At 24.0% G+C, this 18,098-nt stretch overlaps 3 protein-coding genes across 4 annotated transcripts; 2 read left to right on the top strand and 1 right to left on the bottom strand.

Annotated features, from left to right (window-relative positions):
• Positions 1 to 6,716: 6,716 nt before the first annotated feature.
• LOC132932346 (uncharacterized) lies at positions 6,717 to 8,870 on the top strand. The gene is made up of 3 exons (XM_060998669.1): positions 6,717 to 7,323; positions 7,675 to 7,922; positions 8,234 to 8,870. The coding sequence occupies exons 1-3, from the start codon at positions 7,185 to 7,187 to the stop codon at positions 8,486 to 8,488; spliced, it is 642 nt and encodes a 213-aa protein (XP_060854652.1). The 5' UTR covers positions 6,717 to 7,184; the 3' UTR covers positions 8,489 to 8,870.
• Positions 8,871 to 10,545: 1,675 nt separating this feature from the next.
• Positions 10,546 to 13,360, bottom strand: LOC132932344 (ras-related GTP-binding protein C). 2 transcript variants are annotated; one of them, XM_060998666.1, is made up of 7 exons: positions 13,213 to 13,360; positions 12,247 to 12,398; positions 11,960 to 12,188; positions 11,704 to 11,881; positions 11,299 to 11,581; positions 11,075 to 11,232; positions 10,546 to 10,992 (listed from the first exon to the last, which is right to left on the bottom strand). In XM_060998666.1, exons 1-7 carry the CDS (start codon positions 13,234 to 13,236, stop codon positions 10,880 to 10,882), a joined length of 1,137 nt encoding a protein of 378 aa, XP_060854649.1. In that variant the 5' UTR covers positions 13,237 to 13,360; the 3' UTR covers positions 10,546 to 10,879. The 2 variants fall into 2 exon arrangements, with proteins under 2 accessions (XP_060854649.1, XP_060854650.1); XM_060998667.1 differs by lacking the exon at positions 13,213 to 13,360 and adding an exon at positions 12,955 to 13,210.
• Positions 13,361 to 13,540: 180 nt separating this feature from the next.
• LOC132932345 (mitotic spindle assembly checkpoint protein MAD2B) lies at positions 13,541 to 15,874 on the top strand. The gene is made up of 5 exons (XM_060998668.1): positions 13,541 to 13,873; positions 14,040 to 14,158; positions 14,283 to 14,467; positions 14,547 to 14,715; positions 15,543 to 15,874. Exons 1-5 carry the CDS (start codon positions 13,852 to 13,854, stop codon positions 15,705 to 15,707), a joined length of 660 nt encoding a protein of 219 aa, XP_060854651.1. The 5' UTR covers positions 13,541 to 13,851; the 3' UTR covers positions 15,708 to 15,874.
• The last annotated feature ends 2,224 nt before the right edge of the window (positions 15,875 to 18,098 follow it).

Here is an 18,098-nt window from a genome sequence, read left to right as displayed (position 1 = left end):
TTGCTCAGTCATGGCTAATAACAGTAATACCTATAGAGTATAGGTAGTTGTTTGTTTATCATTTACCTTCATTTTTTTTTATATACCTACTCTCGCTTAATTAATGGTGGTACCATACTACCATTACCATACACTGTATGCCATTATATCATTGGATTATAATATTACTACATGTAAATCGTTATGTATGTCATCAATTAATAAATTGTAAGAAAAAGTAGTAAACTACTTGTACTTAAAAATCTTTATCCAAAATATAATATAAATAATAATACTTCCAAAAATCGTAATAGTACCTATCGATTATTTTCCTATGGTAAAGTATATTAGGTACCTAAGCGGCATAGTAATATTTCAAATGGTTTTGTAATAATTTATTTGAGTGATAAATATACCTATTATTCAATTCGTTATTTACATATTTTTAAATTATCGACATTTAAGTTCAAAGATCATTTTTCAAAGAAATGATAAACTATACACATTCAAGTTTAAATGCGGTTGCCGGTTCTAAATAGGCACTAAAATATGCGTTATCTACAAGTTACAACAATCAAATTTATAAATAGTTATCATTTAATCTTGGTCAGGTAATTATAATTTATTATTCGGTGTAGTTTTAAAGCAATGACGACGTGACCTTTTTTTTCTATAAAGCAACTATTAAAAATAAGTATTCACTCAGGTTAGATTATTGTTATTTTACCCGTGTTAATGTTGTGGAGGCTAACTCTCCATACAACCTAAATGTATAAAGTACATAATATTACATATGTATATTATTTATAAATTATAAATGATTCTGAAATCTCTAAGATACCTACTACCACTTTTACATGAATTGGTATTTGGTCACCATAATCATGCCACATCACTAGTCACTAGCTAAAATGTACCTTATCTTAAACTTAGGGTTTAAATTAATTTTAAATTAAATCCAGCACCGACAATCCCCAATACATCCATATTCAGTAATTGGTTTTTGCAAAAAAAAAATAGACTTATTAAGTAATCAACATCAACATTTAACGTCACTAAACTTATCAATATAATATGTGTATAATTCTTAAACTAATTTTTTCATCATTCATCATTCTAGACAAAAATCAAAAGATAAAAAAATATTTTACTCGTACTTATATAACTTGATGTCTCTATAATAGGTAGGTATGTCAAAATAATTTTAATAATAGAAACTTTAATTATATTGCGGAACCTACCTACATAAAATAAAATATGTATGATTTTTAAAATAGACTAAAATGTTTTTAAACAGATATGGTGTTGGGCGATGTAGGAGCTGAAAAAATTCTTTAAGATAACTTTGGCACAAAAATGAAAACGTTGCATAGTTTTGGCAGGAACCAATGAATATATTTCTTTTTTCATAAGCAAAAACAAATACAATTTGAAACACGATTCCAACTCTGAACTCATGTCATATCTGTGTTCATAAATTCTGGTACATTTTCAATAATATATTTTTTTTTGAATTTTGATAGTTTTACTGACTATATAATTACTAATTAGTACAATTATTAATTACAATGTATTTTTTTCATTTCTAAATTTTCATTTTACCGCCTTTTATGATATGTAAAATAACGAAACTATAAAATCGAAAATTTCAAATTTTTATAAATAGCACAAAGAGAAGTAAAATATTTTAAAAAATAATATCATGTCTAAAACATGCTAAATGCTTATATAAATGTTTAATGAATAATTCAACTCTATAGTCTATACAGTTATTAATTAGGTACCTACAACGGCTACAACTGCTACAACAAATCATAAAAAGAAAACTGAATTGGTAATAATTACTTTTGACCAAAAACTTTTGAAAAAATGTCTATATCTTAATGCATATCGTACAACTCTATACTGACTACTAGTTAATTAAACCTCACACTAAAAGACAAGTTAATCCACTCCAAAACGAGGTTAAGATGTTTATGTATTAAAATTTATGAAAATATAAGCATTTATGCACTAAAAAACAACTAAATATACGTGAAAAATTTGAAAAATATGCATTAAAAAATAAAGAAATGTGGACAAAAAAAATACAATAAATACATATGTAGAGACAAATTTAATTATTAATAGAATATAAACAAATTAGGTCGGTACTATTTTTATGTGCACGTTGTATTAACTATTGTCTATGTCTATTACATTTTCGAATTTTCTTATTTACCATATAAAATTAAATTAAATATAAAATACACATATTTAAAAAAAAATTACATTGAATAATTATTGTTTGTTTAAAATGTTCCGTTGTTTCGTCTATTTGGTGCTAATACGAATATATTTAAGTAGGTACCTTATTTACTCCGTATAACAATATTAAATTAAAAATTAAATAAGTGATAATTTGAAAAATGAAAGCTATTGGACAACATAGAAAAATATACGAAAATTGCAAAATCATAAACATTCTAACCCTAGACGGCTAGACTAATCAGTAATCACTAATTGCCGCCCATGACCCGTGTCATTAGTTCTTACTCCTTCAAAGCACTGCAGTTATATAATTTGTTAATTTTTTGTCTATTGCAGATAATATCAAGTAACAAGTTTGATCAATTGATATCTTATTAGTTATTATTATTTGTATATGTTTGTCGTTTGTGATACATTTTTTATCATTTTAAATATGGTAAAGATTGTTTTATATAATTATATGTTTAAATATAATATAGGTACATACAATCTTTATGTTATGCCTTATGCAATATTTTTTTTAGAACCATATATGTTTACAAAAGATTTAATTAATATTTATTTTATAATAAAAAAAGAACACTTGTTAAAGTGAAGTAGAAGTTACATATATTTTAATAACAATACAATGGTCACTGGGTGGTGAGCCTTCACATTATATTTTTAGGCTTTTTAAAAAAAAATCACCATCATTATTTATTTTTTGTATAGGTAATCTAGAAAAAATATAATTTACATAGACCTTAGGGCCCCATACATTGACTGTGTCCGAGCCCCAAGAATCCTAGTTGCAACACTGTCTAAGCCGCATTAAAACATGTAATCATTGTAATCCAACTAATATAAACTGAATAAACATTTTCTTTATAATTATGTTTACTTTAGAATTAAGCTCGACTTTTCCAAATTATTATTTTAGATTTTGAGCGGAATGATTATACAATGATGCTTGTTTTTATCAGTCTATCATTACCTTTTGGGCGTTATAAATGTATTGATTTGGCGAATTTCAATTTTGGGAGTGGTGTCTATTAGTAAATTTTGGATCAAATTCGTACTAAGGGAGTAAGGGGATAAAAATAATAAATTCTCAGTATTTTTCAATAAGAAAAAATAAAAATTGTTGGCAATTTTTGAAATATTTTGTGTTTTTTTTTTTAGCTATTTATAGATATAAGAAAATTTTGATTTTTTTTTCTTTTCAATTATTATTGATAAAAATATATTTATAATACTTCAAAACTCATATTTTACTTAAAAATTAAAATATCGAAAAAATCCAATTCTTATGCGCAGATAATGTTTTTTACTTTGATAATTAATAAGTATAAATTCACTCTAATGTATAAAAGCTATAAGCCTATAATATAACACAACTAAACGCAAATTTACTATGTTGTAAGACGGAGACAACATATGTGAGGGTATAGTGTTCTCTTAAATTTGTATAGCTATTTAAAAATACATAGATACAATTTTTTTTATTCATATTTGTAGCTTAGAGTTTTTAGTTAGATACAATTACTTACATTCACCTATAATAATAAGTAGTTATTATTAATAACTTATACTATTTTCTATTATTTATATTAATTCTTTGATTTAGTGCAAGGGTTTATATTTAATAATTTAAGAATAGAAAATTAGAAAAACAATGTATCCATTTATAAATTGAAGATAAAAAATTATCATTTTAGTCAATTTTAGAATGAGTTTTAATGAAAAATGAAAATACCCACATAGGTATAAATAAATATATGTATAATAATGTATTTAGTACTACATAACAATATTTTGGTGAATTAAATATCGTCCAAGGTTGAACTAGCCCCGAAATATGTACCAGGAAAATCAAATTTTCCAGCTCCACTTTTTTGGACTAGCCTCATATTGGAGAAGGAAGGAAAGTACACCGCGTATATTTACGTATGCTGTGTACCTATGTCTATTAGTTTATAATTTATATGGTCAACAATTTTAATTATCCTAAACTAATGGTTAACAGTTTTGATTTTTATGTAGTTTACTGGAAGTAGCACTCCTGGCATCGTAAACGATCAAGAATAATATTGAGATATACTAATCTAATCTACATGTATTATGTATAATACCACATTTGTCATTGCATGCAAACTAAGTGATTTACCCAACACTACCCACAAATAGTTCATTCAACTGGAACAAACGCGTTTTTACCATGTTCCTCGCGAATTAAAATTATTTTTTAAAGACGTTTTTCACCGCTGATTTATTTTTGCGGAAGTCATTATTAAAGAAATGATGTAAAAAAAATTTTAAAAACTGACTTTTGAATTTTTTTTTAATAATTTATTATTATTTATTACCTACCAGCTATACACATAATTAAAAAATATTCAATACAAATAATATATAATATATATTAAGAGGGAATATATGTCATTTGGTCGCGGTAATTTAGTCGTGCGTTAATTCGTCGCGGTCTTTTGGTCGCACGTCATTTTGACGCATATTACATTTGGTCGCACACTCGGACTAAGATATATCTTAGTCCGTGCTAATGGTTAATACAATTTAACGAAGTATGATAGCATACGATCTGTACTCTTGATGAGTGTGTACTATATTATAATAATAATAGTTTTTATATTTGTTGAAGAAAAGTAACACAAAATTAATTCATTAAATGGACATTTTTTTCGTTAGAAATGTTTTCAAATGAAAATTTCATGTTTCCATAAAATATTTCGTTACCTATAATATATAGTTTATAGAAATGTGTTATCTATATAAAGGTATGACAGTATTTAAAAAATAAAGGTTACCTATTCAATTCGTATTTTAATTTTAAATAATTAGTTTTTAAAAATTAAAAATTATCGTTATCCCAGGTAAAATTCACTCCTTTATAATTTTAAGTAAAGTAATATTGATAAAAAATATTTCAAATATAAAATAGGGTACAATAGGTCTATGGAAAAGTACATTTTCCAAAAAAAAGTAAACAGTGCATTTAACGCTCGCTCGACGATGTTACTTTTGAAAATAACTTTATGCCACCAAAAAGTATGATACAGCCGATACAGGGAATTGAACCCCAAACCCTCATATTATACAAATGCACCAATAGCCAAGAGTATAAGTGGTGTAAACATGATTTCTGAAAGGGGGGGGGGATAAAAAAAGAAAGAAGCTAAATGGGAAGGGAAAATTGAAAAATCCCCTGCTCCCAAAACTTGGTAACAAAATATAGGAACAAATATAGGAATTGATTTAAAATGCTAATGCACATTAAACACAATATGGAAGATTATCCACTCCAATATTGGCAATACTCCATAAAGTCAAAAGTTCTGTGTATAAAATGCTACATCATTTTGTATAAATAAAATAATAAAATTAACAAATCAAGTTTTCTCTTTTTTTTTGCTAGTTAGTCTAAAATTCTGCTGTACCGCTTGTACCTAATTAAATATTTTTATAAGCTGGTATAAGTTTCAGGCCATTTAGCCTTTTCTGTAACAAATATATTTTCAACAATCCCGTAAGTGTCTTTTTTAGATTTCAGATAAATGAATGATAGTTACCTACGTAGGTACTATGTACTATATGTATACGCGGTGAACTAAACCCGTAGCGATAAATGATAATGATCTCACTAGTCATTTCTCATAACAACGATAATATATCTGATAACTGACTCATAGTGGAAGCATAGCCCTTTTAGTCGAGCCTACATATTATAATATATCAATTATTGTCTCTATAAATAATAAGATAAGCTATAATAAAGTATAATCATAGTCGTAAGCCAATGGGGAGGATCTGACTCCCCTTGTATACGCCACTGAAGAGTATTTCTATCATAACTTCTTTAATTATAGTTTCCTCAAAATAAAAAAATTGTTTCAGAAAAACACGTCTCTAAAAAAAATTTTTTTGAAATTTATTGGGAGGTATGGATCATGGACGATATGGTAACTGTTAATCGGAAACAAATGCAGTTAAGTTCTCACACGATTTTTTCTATTTTTTTTTCTCAAAATGTTTGTTTTAAAGCACTGAATACAAAAGTCCCATACAAAAATTCTCGCATATCATTATTTTGGAAGTTATATCTTTCTAAAGTTTATGATTTTACGCATTTACGCTGCATGCGTGAAACGTTATATAACTACTGTATAACTTACTTTGCTTTCCTACGTTTTCATATTGGATTGTCGCCTCTTGGCTCTTATTAATTATGTTATTTTATCTTGTTATAATATTCTTATCTAAACTAAGTAGTTTTGATGAAAATTTTAGATTATTATATTTAACGACTTTCAAAAGGCAATAAAACTGATAAATAATAATGTTTTATTTTAGTGAATAAATCCTTCATATATAGTTAATCATGGTATTTACTAATATTTAATCATATTATCAATTTGCGTGTTTAGAATAGGTAGATATCAAAAATTTTGGTAGATTGACTAGAACGTTTATGATTCAGTTACCAAATTTTTAGTAAATCGCTAGCTCGCCTAGCTCTCGGTACCTCGACGAGAACGCGCTTAATACTTAGTATAGTAGTTAATAACATAAAGCTTTATCATGGATAAGAAAGCAAAATAATGTTACTGAAATACTGATAAATGATAATACGGCCAATACGGCAATACGGATAAATGCCAAATAGCCAATATTCAATAAGTCTTCATAGTTTATAAGACCGTGTATACTGTGCATAATTAATAAGTAATAACCCTAGCTGTAATAAAATAAATCAAACACCTAATATTATCTTAATATTAAATTGTTTCAAATTTCGATCCTAAACCAAATTCTTGAGTCAAGACATTGAAATTACAAAAATAAAGTTAAAATTTGTTATATCTTTAGGTATATAAATGAGTAGTAATTTTATTTTTTGCAAGTGATTGTTTTCTGACCAATTGAATGACCATTTGAATTAGTTTTATAAAACTTATAAAATGAATATAGAAGAAAGACGTGAAGCGAGGCGCAAAAGAATATTAGAGAATTCAGAACATAGACTTAAAAAAATTACTTCATTAAGTTCTAATCAAAACATATTAAACGAACAATCTGAATTTATAAAAGACAAACCTGGTAATAAATAATTGTTTATTTAATATTGATATTAATTTTTATGTAATTTATAAGTAATTAGATTTTAAAAATTTTCTTTCTATAATTTTTACTTTAGGATTTTATTAATGTTTTGAAATTTCTAGTTTTTTGAAATACCTATCTTTTACTTATATTATATTATAATATAAGTATATTAGTATTTTTTTTAATATTAAGAATATTATACATAACAAGGTATCTGTATTTTTTTATTTTTTAACTAGAAGGATACATCATATGTTGAAAAACCAAAAGTTACTATTGTCCTCTCTATAATTTATATACTTTAATCAATTCTAAAAATATTATAAATGTTGTTTTTGCTTTCAGAAAATTGTTCACAGAATTCTGATTTGCCTGATTTTTCTGTTCAGAAATGTTTTAAAGAAAATGTGATACCAACAGTTATTGAAAACCAACAAGTGTTTAACTATGAACCAGATCATTTCAATCCAAAATTACATTCCAAAAATATTAAATATGAAATTAAATTTTCATTTATTACAATCTTACACATTATATTATCTCAAATTGTTTTAGTATTATTCTACTATGACTTAGGATTTTTATTTGGCAATGTAAGTAATGCATAATTGAATATTTAAATAGATTTTCTTATTTTATTGTAAAAATTAGTATTAGAATTTAATATTTGAATCTAGGTAATCTAGCTAATAACCAATTTTAAATTAGCTCCTTTGATAATGGATCTTTTGAGTAAATATTATGATAGCTTTTAAATTATAGTAATAGTTTAAACTATTAGATAGATATATTAATATGATTACGGCTAGACTCAGGCTCTGTTTACATATTTAATTCAATTTATAAACCCGAATCTGTATATTTCTATTATATTATTAATACTTTTGCATTTGATTTTTTCTAGTCAATAGTAGTGCCATTTTTGCTTAGTTCAATACCTGAATTATATTCATCAGAAGAACAACATGATAGTATACACATGATTGTGTTGTCAATGATGGGGTTTTCTCATAATTTGGCAAGAAATATATCTAGATTTTTCAAATTGGCAAGCACAACAGGGAAAAGATTTTGTATATATATGTTTTGTTTTATATGTTCATATGCAATACTCACTTATCTATATTTTGATGTTAAACTTAATAATTCTATACGATAACAAATTTATTTATTTGTGAAATGTATGATTTTAATTTTTTTTTTACTATGGTATTAATAAATTTAATGTACCACATTATGTTGAATTTAATATTTTAGGCCATTAGAATATGTTTTGGGAGTTTTTAATTTAAATATTTATTGTAAAAAATGCTCACTAATTGTAATATATTGGTATATTTATATTTTTTCAATATAAATATTGTTATTTAAATTAATAAATAAAATAAATTCCATGTATAAAATTTATCTTAAGTTAGGTCATTTATATATAATATATATATATACTCACAAATATGAATATGCATAGTTCTATTCTGCATTATCAAACTGTAATTTCAATGATTAAATTATAATATCTCAATAAATTTTATTAATTTTAAGACATTTCCAAATAGTGAAAATGTGGTTTTTATGAATCTAAATTATATTTATATTTTTCAATATAACTATAATATTTCTCATTTTTTTTTCTCTGGTCAGTTTGGTGGTGAGGTGTAGATGAACTAGTGGCAAGTATATTGAACAGGCACCTAAACAACTTATATTTAATTTTAAAAATATTGATAGCCATAATATTAAAAAACTGTCCATTAACAATAATATTCATACTACTCAAGAGATTTGAATGTAACATTTTTATTCAACTATTTTGACCAGTGCACATACCAAGTCACCAAGTAATTAATTTTTCTTAAATGTTAAGTATTTTTAGAATGACAATCAACTCACAGATTCTATAATAGAAAGATCAAAAATAATATGACCAAGGTTAAATGAACAAGCAATAATAATACATGAAAACAAGGTGCTGGTTTGTTATAGCCCCGCCACTTAGGTTTTTTATCTCCCTGCCATCCATAATAATTAGGGCAGAGGACTTGTAGCTCTAAAAAAACACTAAATATGTAAGCACTTATGCGCTTAAAAACCCTATAATATGCACTTAAAATATGCACTAAAATTATTTTTTTACAGTTTAATTTAAAAATATTAATAAAATAAATAGGCTTTAAGATAAGTCAAAACAATTTTAATACACTTTATTTCAATTACAATATACTATTGTCAAATTTTAATTAAACTGTAACTTTTATTCTTATTGCTTTACTTTTTTAAATTTTATATATCTTCTTCTGACACTAAAAAAAAAAAAATTAATTTTCATATTTTAGTAAAAACCATTTTAGCCAATAAATATTTAATTAATACTAATACTACTTTTACCTTGAAAATTACATTAAGTTACAATTAAGTTAAATATGTCTCAAAAAGTATAAAATAGCGTATAAAAGTATAAAATATACCCTAAAAATTAAAAAATATCAAAATATGCATTTATATGCAAAATTAAATTTCAAAAGTAGCTCTATGGAAGCATGAAACGTATTTATTTCGTACTCTGCTATTTTTGCGACTGTGCAAAACAAATATGCAAATGCTACAAGTCCTCTGCCCTAATAATAATAATAAACACATCGTATAAATACAAAATAATAAGTTATTTATTGATATTTATGAATCTAATAATTTTCTAATAATCTAATAATAAATTAGAAAATTTATAAAAATGTTGATGTTTTCTGTGGTTCCCAAAATTCTGCTATATTTTTTAAAATCATTTCAAAAGGGTCATTATTATTTAGTTATGATCACCACATAAATTTTGCCATGAATGAGTCTAAAAAATTCTACGATGAACAAATATTTACTTTGATGTACTATGTGGTATATTGGTTTGAATGTTTGATCATATTTTGTGATACACACCTATGACAGTTTTTTTCTTCAAATTATTAGATTAATAATAAAAATAGTAGGTACATTTTTTCCGTAAAGTTATAATAACAATATAACGTTGAATTATTGGATGTGTTTAATATTATTATGGATAGTGGGGAGATAACAAACCTGAGTGGCGGGGCTATAACAAACCAGTACTGAAAACAAATAGTGATTATGAATAAAAATAGTAAAAAAACATGTGCAAGAGTTCAAGTAGGTTAATTTAATTAATTTGTATTTTTTCAAAAAAAAGAAAAAAGAATACCCTTCATATAATATTATACTATTTCAATATAGTAAGCATAATTTAATTTTATAATCAATGTGTTTTTAGAAAAATATTCTATTTTAACATAACAAATTTGTTTATGAAATTATAATTAATGTAAATAATATAATGTACAAATACTGTAACTTAAAAGTATAATAATGATTTATTAATTTATATCTTTGTCTGATTACACTATTTTAATTTTTTTAAATTTTCCATTGAAATAACCTTATTAACTTTTAAAAATAATTAAAAATACATTTATAAAATATCTTAGAATTAAAGTACAACTTTAGTAATAAATAATATTCAAACATAAATTAGTTAAATTATTGATTACTTAAATGATGGCGGATTTCTAGGTTCAATGCTTTCTTTTTCTTTATCTTTTAATTCAAAAAGTTTATGTATACCTTTTCGTAAAATCACAAAATTATAATCTATAATTCCTAGAAAATAAAATGAAATTTAAAAATAAACAAATTTTTTTTATATTTAATAGGAAAAAATGTTTGACGTTTTGTAACTCACTTTGTTTTTCAAAATTATCTTCTCTTAGTATGCAAACAAGTGCCAAAAAACTGCATACCTCTCTTAAATATAAAATGGTACCATTATTTAATTTAATTAGACTTGAACTTTGATCATCGAAAGCTGGATCATTCATCAATCCTGGGTTTTCGCCCAAACTATAAATATTCTTAACATAAACAAAACACCTTTTTGTAATAACTAATAATCCTTAAACAATTTACCCATAAATATTTGATAAGTCTATGACAACATCAATCATGTCACAGCAGAGTTCATAACTTTGAATATCAACTGGTGATGAATCAGTTGCAACATATATTTTAGTTTTTACATCATATAAAAAGGCTTTTTCAATTCCGGATGTCTGAATAATGATGTTCAGAAAATTTTCAAGAGTTGCATAATGTGGAATCATCTTTTGCACAACTCTACTAAATGCTTCAAATATGCTATGATCATATATTGATGTCAAATGGAAACTAATATATATTTTTTGTTCATCTCCTAAACAAAATATACCAGTGTTTGGTATGAATTTATAAAACATTACATTAAAATTAGAATGTTTTAAAAAATATTGCTGTTAATTTTTACAATAAAATTATGGTTAATATTTTAAAATCTACCAGAATCTACAAGGTCATCATTAGCTCTTTGGTGAATTTCTCGTTGAGTTTCCATTTTAGTATCTTCTGTAAGTCCATCCACTTTATGAATAAAAACTTCAAACTTTATATTCTTATTTATTTTGTAGGCTTTTGTTACAACTGAATGTAAACGATTAAGTGCACTTGCTATAGCATCCTTAAAAAGAATAAATATATAAAAAGATAGTGATTTGCGTTAATTAATTTTATAAAATATACATAATTATATATTTACTTGAGCATCAATCACAAATACAAGTGATTGGCATCCTTGAAGTATAGATTGTACATCATATTCAGAATCAGTAAAGTCAAAGTGACCAGGAAAGTCACAAATTTGGAAATTCACAAATGCTGAATTATTAACAACATCTTTTAGCATTGAATTATTACTTCCAATAAATAAAGTCTCATTAGGTGACATTTTTTGAAATACTACTTTTTGTATAGAAGTTTTTCCACTCCTTTAAAGTTAGATAAATATTAATCAAAGAATTTACAACAAAATATACAATAATTTACCCTCTTAAGCCCATAAGTACAAGTCGTGGTAAATCATCTCTATCTGATTCTACATCTTCATCTGATATAAATTCATTAAATTCATAATGTTTAGGTAATGAGCCAATATCAAAAGTAGTGCTAAATGATTCTTCCTCAACTCTATTAAATGACTAAGTAAAAAATTTGATTAGGAAACAGAATTAATTAATTATAATGTAATATAAAAATGTAATTTATTTTATTTTATAAAAATGTGCTATATTTAGAATAATGTTGCACTAGCTATAGATTAATTTACTATTCCTATAGTTATGAAACAAACAACAGTATTTAATGTATTTTAATAATACTAATATTAACTACACATAGTGGATACCATTGATCTATAAGTATAAAAATGTACAGCCTCTTAAGTATTCATTTGTTAATTATAAAATATAACTAAAGCTATTTTTATTTATAGGATGCAATGATACCACTGAATCTGTATATACATATTGTAAATTTTATTAATTTATATATTAAATATGAGGTTAATAAGTTTATGAATTTTATCAATGTAGATTTTGGAAGTGCAATTTCATACTTGAAAAATCAAAAAGTAATTATTTGAGTAGTTTTTTAGTTATTTTAGAGTACCAATTAAATATATTTAAGCTACCTGCTGATTTAAAAAAAAATATCTAATACTACCAAATATTTAAAAAAAATTATTTATATACATACCATAATAAATTAATAGAAATTTTTAAAATATAATACTGAATGATAAATAATAACTTAGAAATACTATAAAGTAATAAAATATTAAAAATATTTCATATCATTGAACTTTTGTTTTTAATTTTTGATGATTAAAATTATAAAGGTTGAAAAAATGTAAGTGTTATTTTTCTGAAACAAGATTTTAAAGTCAAAAGTTACACTTGCACATTACAATTTACAATAATTATTATTTGATTTATTGATTAGGATTTGACATACGATATTATCAATAATCAGGTTCATTGTCCATTTGTCCAGATAAATATGAAATGGGTATGTTCGAAACTTGTGTTATCACAAAATTGTTGATTACTATAATTCATCAACATAGTATGAGAATTTTAATACAGACGAGTACTTTAGGCTTTAGCCCTAGAATAATATTTAGATTTGATGGAATACTAATATTGAATAAATGAAATAATTTAATTTAAATAAAATAAAATAATATAAGAATATAAGAATAATGATAATATTATCATACATAAAAAACACAAGATGAAAAATTTGTCTCAATCATAGATAATAAACTAGTTTATCTATTTTTTATTTATACTATTATACTTTAAAAACGTATATTACATGATATAATAAACTTTATTTATTATATCAAGGTACCTATATTATTAATCTTAGTCTATATTGTCGTGGTCATATTATTTACAAATTTAATACATTTTAAAAAGATTGAGATTAAGTTCTGGATAAGATTAAAGACATCTTTATATATAGTTCTTAACATGTTTAAGGTGTGAAATCAAGATTCACCAAACAACAACTGCTGTTGTATAGTATTTAACTTAAATAATTTATTGTTTTTGTTAATGTTTTAATACGATAACAATATTAGAAAATGCAATGAGTAAAGAAAAGTTTTCAGGTATGATTTACCTTAATTAAAATATCATAAGTAATACTATTATTAATATGGCATGCTTATTACAGGTTCTTTTATTGATTAAAAAATTTCATAGCTTATGCTTTCATTTATATATATATATATTGAATTACAAGTATTAAATTTAAAAATATCTTTTGTATTGTAGATAGTGTATCTGTACTTTTAGAACTTCTAGAAGTATCAATTCATTGTATACTATATGCAAGAAAAATATATCCTGAAGGTATTTTTGAACTAAAGAAGAAATACAGTGTGCCTGTGCATGTAAGATATTTAATTTAATTTATTTATACTATTTAAATTTTTTTTTCATAATATGATTTAATATTTTGAAATAAAAATTATTACCTATTTAATTAAATTAAAAATCAAAGATTACATTTTCTAGGTTTCTATTTATCCTGAGTTAAATTCCTATATAAATAGTACACTCAATGCTGTAAAAAGTCTATTGAAATTAAAAAAATTGTGCAAATTGGATGTATGTTTTTATAACAAGGTTGGAGTTATAGTTGAACGATTTGTATTTAACATTCGTAATGTTGAACTTGAATTGGATTTATCAGATTTTTCGTAAGTATTTATTATTATGTTATATTAATTATAATTATGTTAAATTTATGTATTTATTTTTATTTTTTTTGAAAATAAGGAATATAAGAGATCCATATTTAGTAAAGTTAGAACAAATGTTGAGAGCTTTCTGTTTAAAATTAACAGTTTGTGATTCTCTCTTGAAACCTTTACCTACAAGTTGTACATTTCAGATTCACATTCATACAACTGAAACAAACTCTATTGAAATTCAAAAGGATACAGAAGTATGTACATATTAATTGAATTGGTTTTTAATGTTTGTACATTACATAAAAGAAATAGATAAAAGTTTTTTTAAGAATTTTTTGAATAAAAAGTGATTGTACTTACTGCTTCTTAAATTAAATAAAATCTTTTTATTAATGTAAAAACTAAAAATGATGATATGTAGAGATTATACAGATCAAATCTTAGAAATCAAGATATATTTATAAGATACTGCTACTTGCTTGAAACTTATATAAATAAATTTAAGTTCTTGTTTAAAAAAAAAATATCATATTTTCATAAGAAAACTTTAGTTAGTTGTGGTCCAATGAACATACTATGGCTTTAGTTGTTGGTGCAATATTTAAAAATAAATAATTTTACTCAACAAAAAACTTTTGATAATTGAAATACTTATCAGTTGTATTAATTTTAATAAAGTTTTCATTAGCTAGCAGTGGATAGAGCAGTCACCAACTACACATTTGTTTGGCCACAACTCTAGTATTGTACCATTAGTAAATTAGATTTATATATAACAGCAAATCACTATATTAATAATAACGATTTCTATCAATGTCAATATATATATATGGGTTCCAGATCGGCAACACTATTAATACAACATAAAATAAATTAATATTACAGTTTTGGATGATTTTTTTTTTTGAAAATTGTATTAAGATTATAAAATAAAAATATCATATTTTTAAACAATGTGAGCTTAATCCCTAAGTTCACCAACATATGATGGAAAACTTTTTTGAAATTTCACTTTTTAATCAATGAAAAATACCTTTAAATCAATTGACTTAATAAATAAAATTTTAATTTTAATTTTTAGGAATTTCCATTAATACCTAGTGAAAATAAGGATACAATTATAACATCACCTGCAATAGTACCATTGCGTAGTATTGACTGTGAACATTTAAATTTAGAAATCTATGCTGAAGAAGGAAATAAAGATGAAGACCCAGATTTATTTACACCAAGTCCGTTAATTTAAATTCGCTCAATATCAATGTTGAATTTGATATTAACAATATGTTGTTCTTATATCAACCTTCACTGACAAACATTATTATAATTATAAGGTTATTATAGAGACCATACGGGTCTAACTATATTAAATTTCACAATTTATTTAGTAATATATTTTATGTATTATATGTATATTGGTTAATTGTTAACAAATGAAGATCCTGATCTCTCCCCTCTCCACAACTTGGTCAATCAAGATATTTGTTGGCACATTGGAGACAAACATAAAGTAACTTGTAATTAAAGGTATAAATTAAAGTACATAATATTATTATTATTTAATAAAATATAATAGAAACAACATCTGAAATGCACCCATACAGATAGGAAAACATGATATCCTCTTAAAACAACAATCAATTTTACAATGATTTAATTTAAACCTTTAATGTCTGGCCACCCCTTCCTTTAAATATGTTTAGGAACACCCCTGGCGATAAATGAAAAAAAAACTCAGTAGATATACTATATAAAAGGTATTTGGAACAACTTTGCTTAAAAAATAATCAAAAACTTTAATAGCTGTTAGCAATGTGAGATATAGAAAGATCTGTTCTATTATATAGCTACACAAGAAAAAGGATAAAGATTTTATTTTTGTTAATTTAATCAGTTGCCATAATATTATATTGAAGTCAAATGATAATGATAACACAGGGGTAAAAAAACTAAGCAAATAGCTAAATTTACACTCGATGTAACCAAACCATAATTTTATATTGTAAAATGTATAAAAATATGAAGAATCACAACAATTTTTTCCTTTTTATGTCAACCACATATTTTTATTTTCTGGGTATTTAAAATATAAATTAATATTAAAAAAAATGATATATATCCATTTCACCCCTCTATTAAGTTGGGCATTGGTATATTTGAAAATGACTTAAAATAAATATAAATTTACAACAATATTTATATTTAATTACAATATTATTTCTTTGATAATGATTTATTCAAATTTTGATTATTGTAATTTTGAAATGTACTTAAGAACTTTATTACCAATATCGATCAGCTTAATAATGTATAGTAAAAAAATTTGGTTCACATTAAAAAAATAATAAGTTTTAATTGCCACAAGACATTCTTTAAACGGTATGACAAATTAAGTATTTACAAAACCTGAAAAGTCTCATAGTACACCTACTCAATCTTATCTTATCCAATTTTATGCATCATTGAAGAAAATATTTGTTGTGATTAATTTAATATACATTGTGTGTCATATCTCTGACAACAATTTTACATTCAAATTACATTTGAATGTGTCAGATCACTCAGATCATTGTGATACACTCTGTATATATGAAGGGCTAAACCCTCACCATAGCTTCATCTATATATTATGTATATGACCAGTAATGACCTAAAACCTAAACATTTGGATTCAAGACATGTGTAGTATACATTAAATAATAAATATATAATTGATATAAATATCAGTAAAAATGAAGTGATGGTCAGTGTGACAGTGTTATACACATACCTAATATTATATATAGTATATTTCATGAACCATCATCACAAGTAAATATTATTAATTTGTGAAGTAATTATTGACTGAGAAGAAAATATACAGTACATTTGTATAACTTACATTATTGATTGACATATACCAGTTTCAACTATTAAAAATAAGTAAGTTAACAACCTTTTAGTGGGTTTTTGAAAAATGGTTGGAATTTTGATAACAGAAAAACTCTTCACAGTAGATTTAAATGTTTTAAGAATCCTTGTTACAAATTCAAGCCTGGGCAAGTTAGTATTTTTTTTTAACTAATTAAAATTAAATTACATTTAATACAAAAAATAAATTAGAATACAAGTTAATTCCTGAAATTCCCCAAATGAATAACTTAGTTAATAGATAGTTGGTGAAAATTATAAATTTAAAAATCTATTTGTTCAAATGAAAAGTATTACATAAAATGTATAATCAGGTATTAACTATATTTATATATTATTATATAATTTATACACATGGTTTAAACAATGGTTTTCCCCCTAAAGAAACGTGAATATTTTAAAAAAAAGCTACAAAACATGAAAATGTTATTTTTGATAATATATATTTGATCTGGCTTCATTAAGTAGTTATGTTATATTTAATAATTCAGAAAATGCTATTGGGTTATAAACATTGATATAAATTTTATACTAATATACTATATAGTATATACTCGTACAATGTACATTAGTTTTATTTCTAGAATGCTAGATAATAATAATTTAAAATATATTTCTCCTACAAATTAATTCATTAAATAACCAACATAAGTATAGGTTATATGTATAAGTATGTAATCTATATTAATCATACTTCAATTTTGTAGTAGTGAGAGGCCATGATTGC

This window comes from Rhopalosiphum padi, chromosome 1, assembly GCF_020882245.1.
Source record: "Rhopalosiphum padi isolate XX-2018 chromosome 1, ASM2088224v1, whole genome shotgun sequence".
Lineage (NCBI taxonomy): Eukaryota > Metazoa > Arthropoda > Insecta > Hemiptera > Aphididae > Rhopalosiphum > Rhopalosiphum padi.
This window is presented reverse-complemented; position numbering and strand designations above follow the sequence as displayed.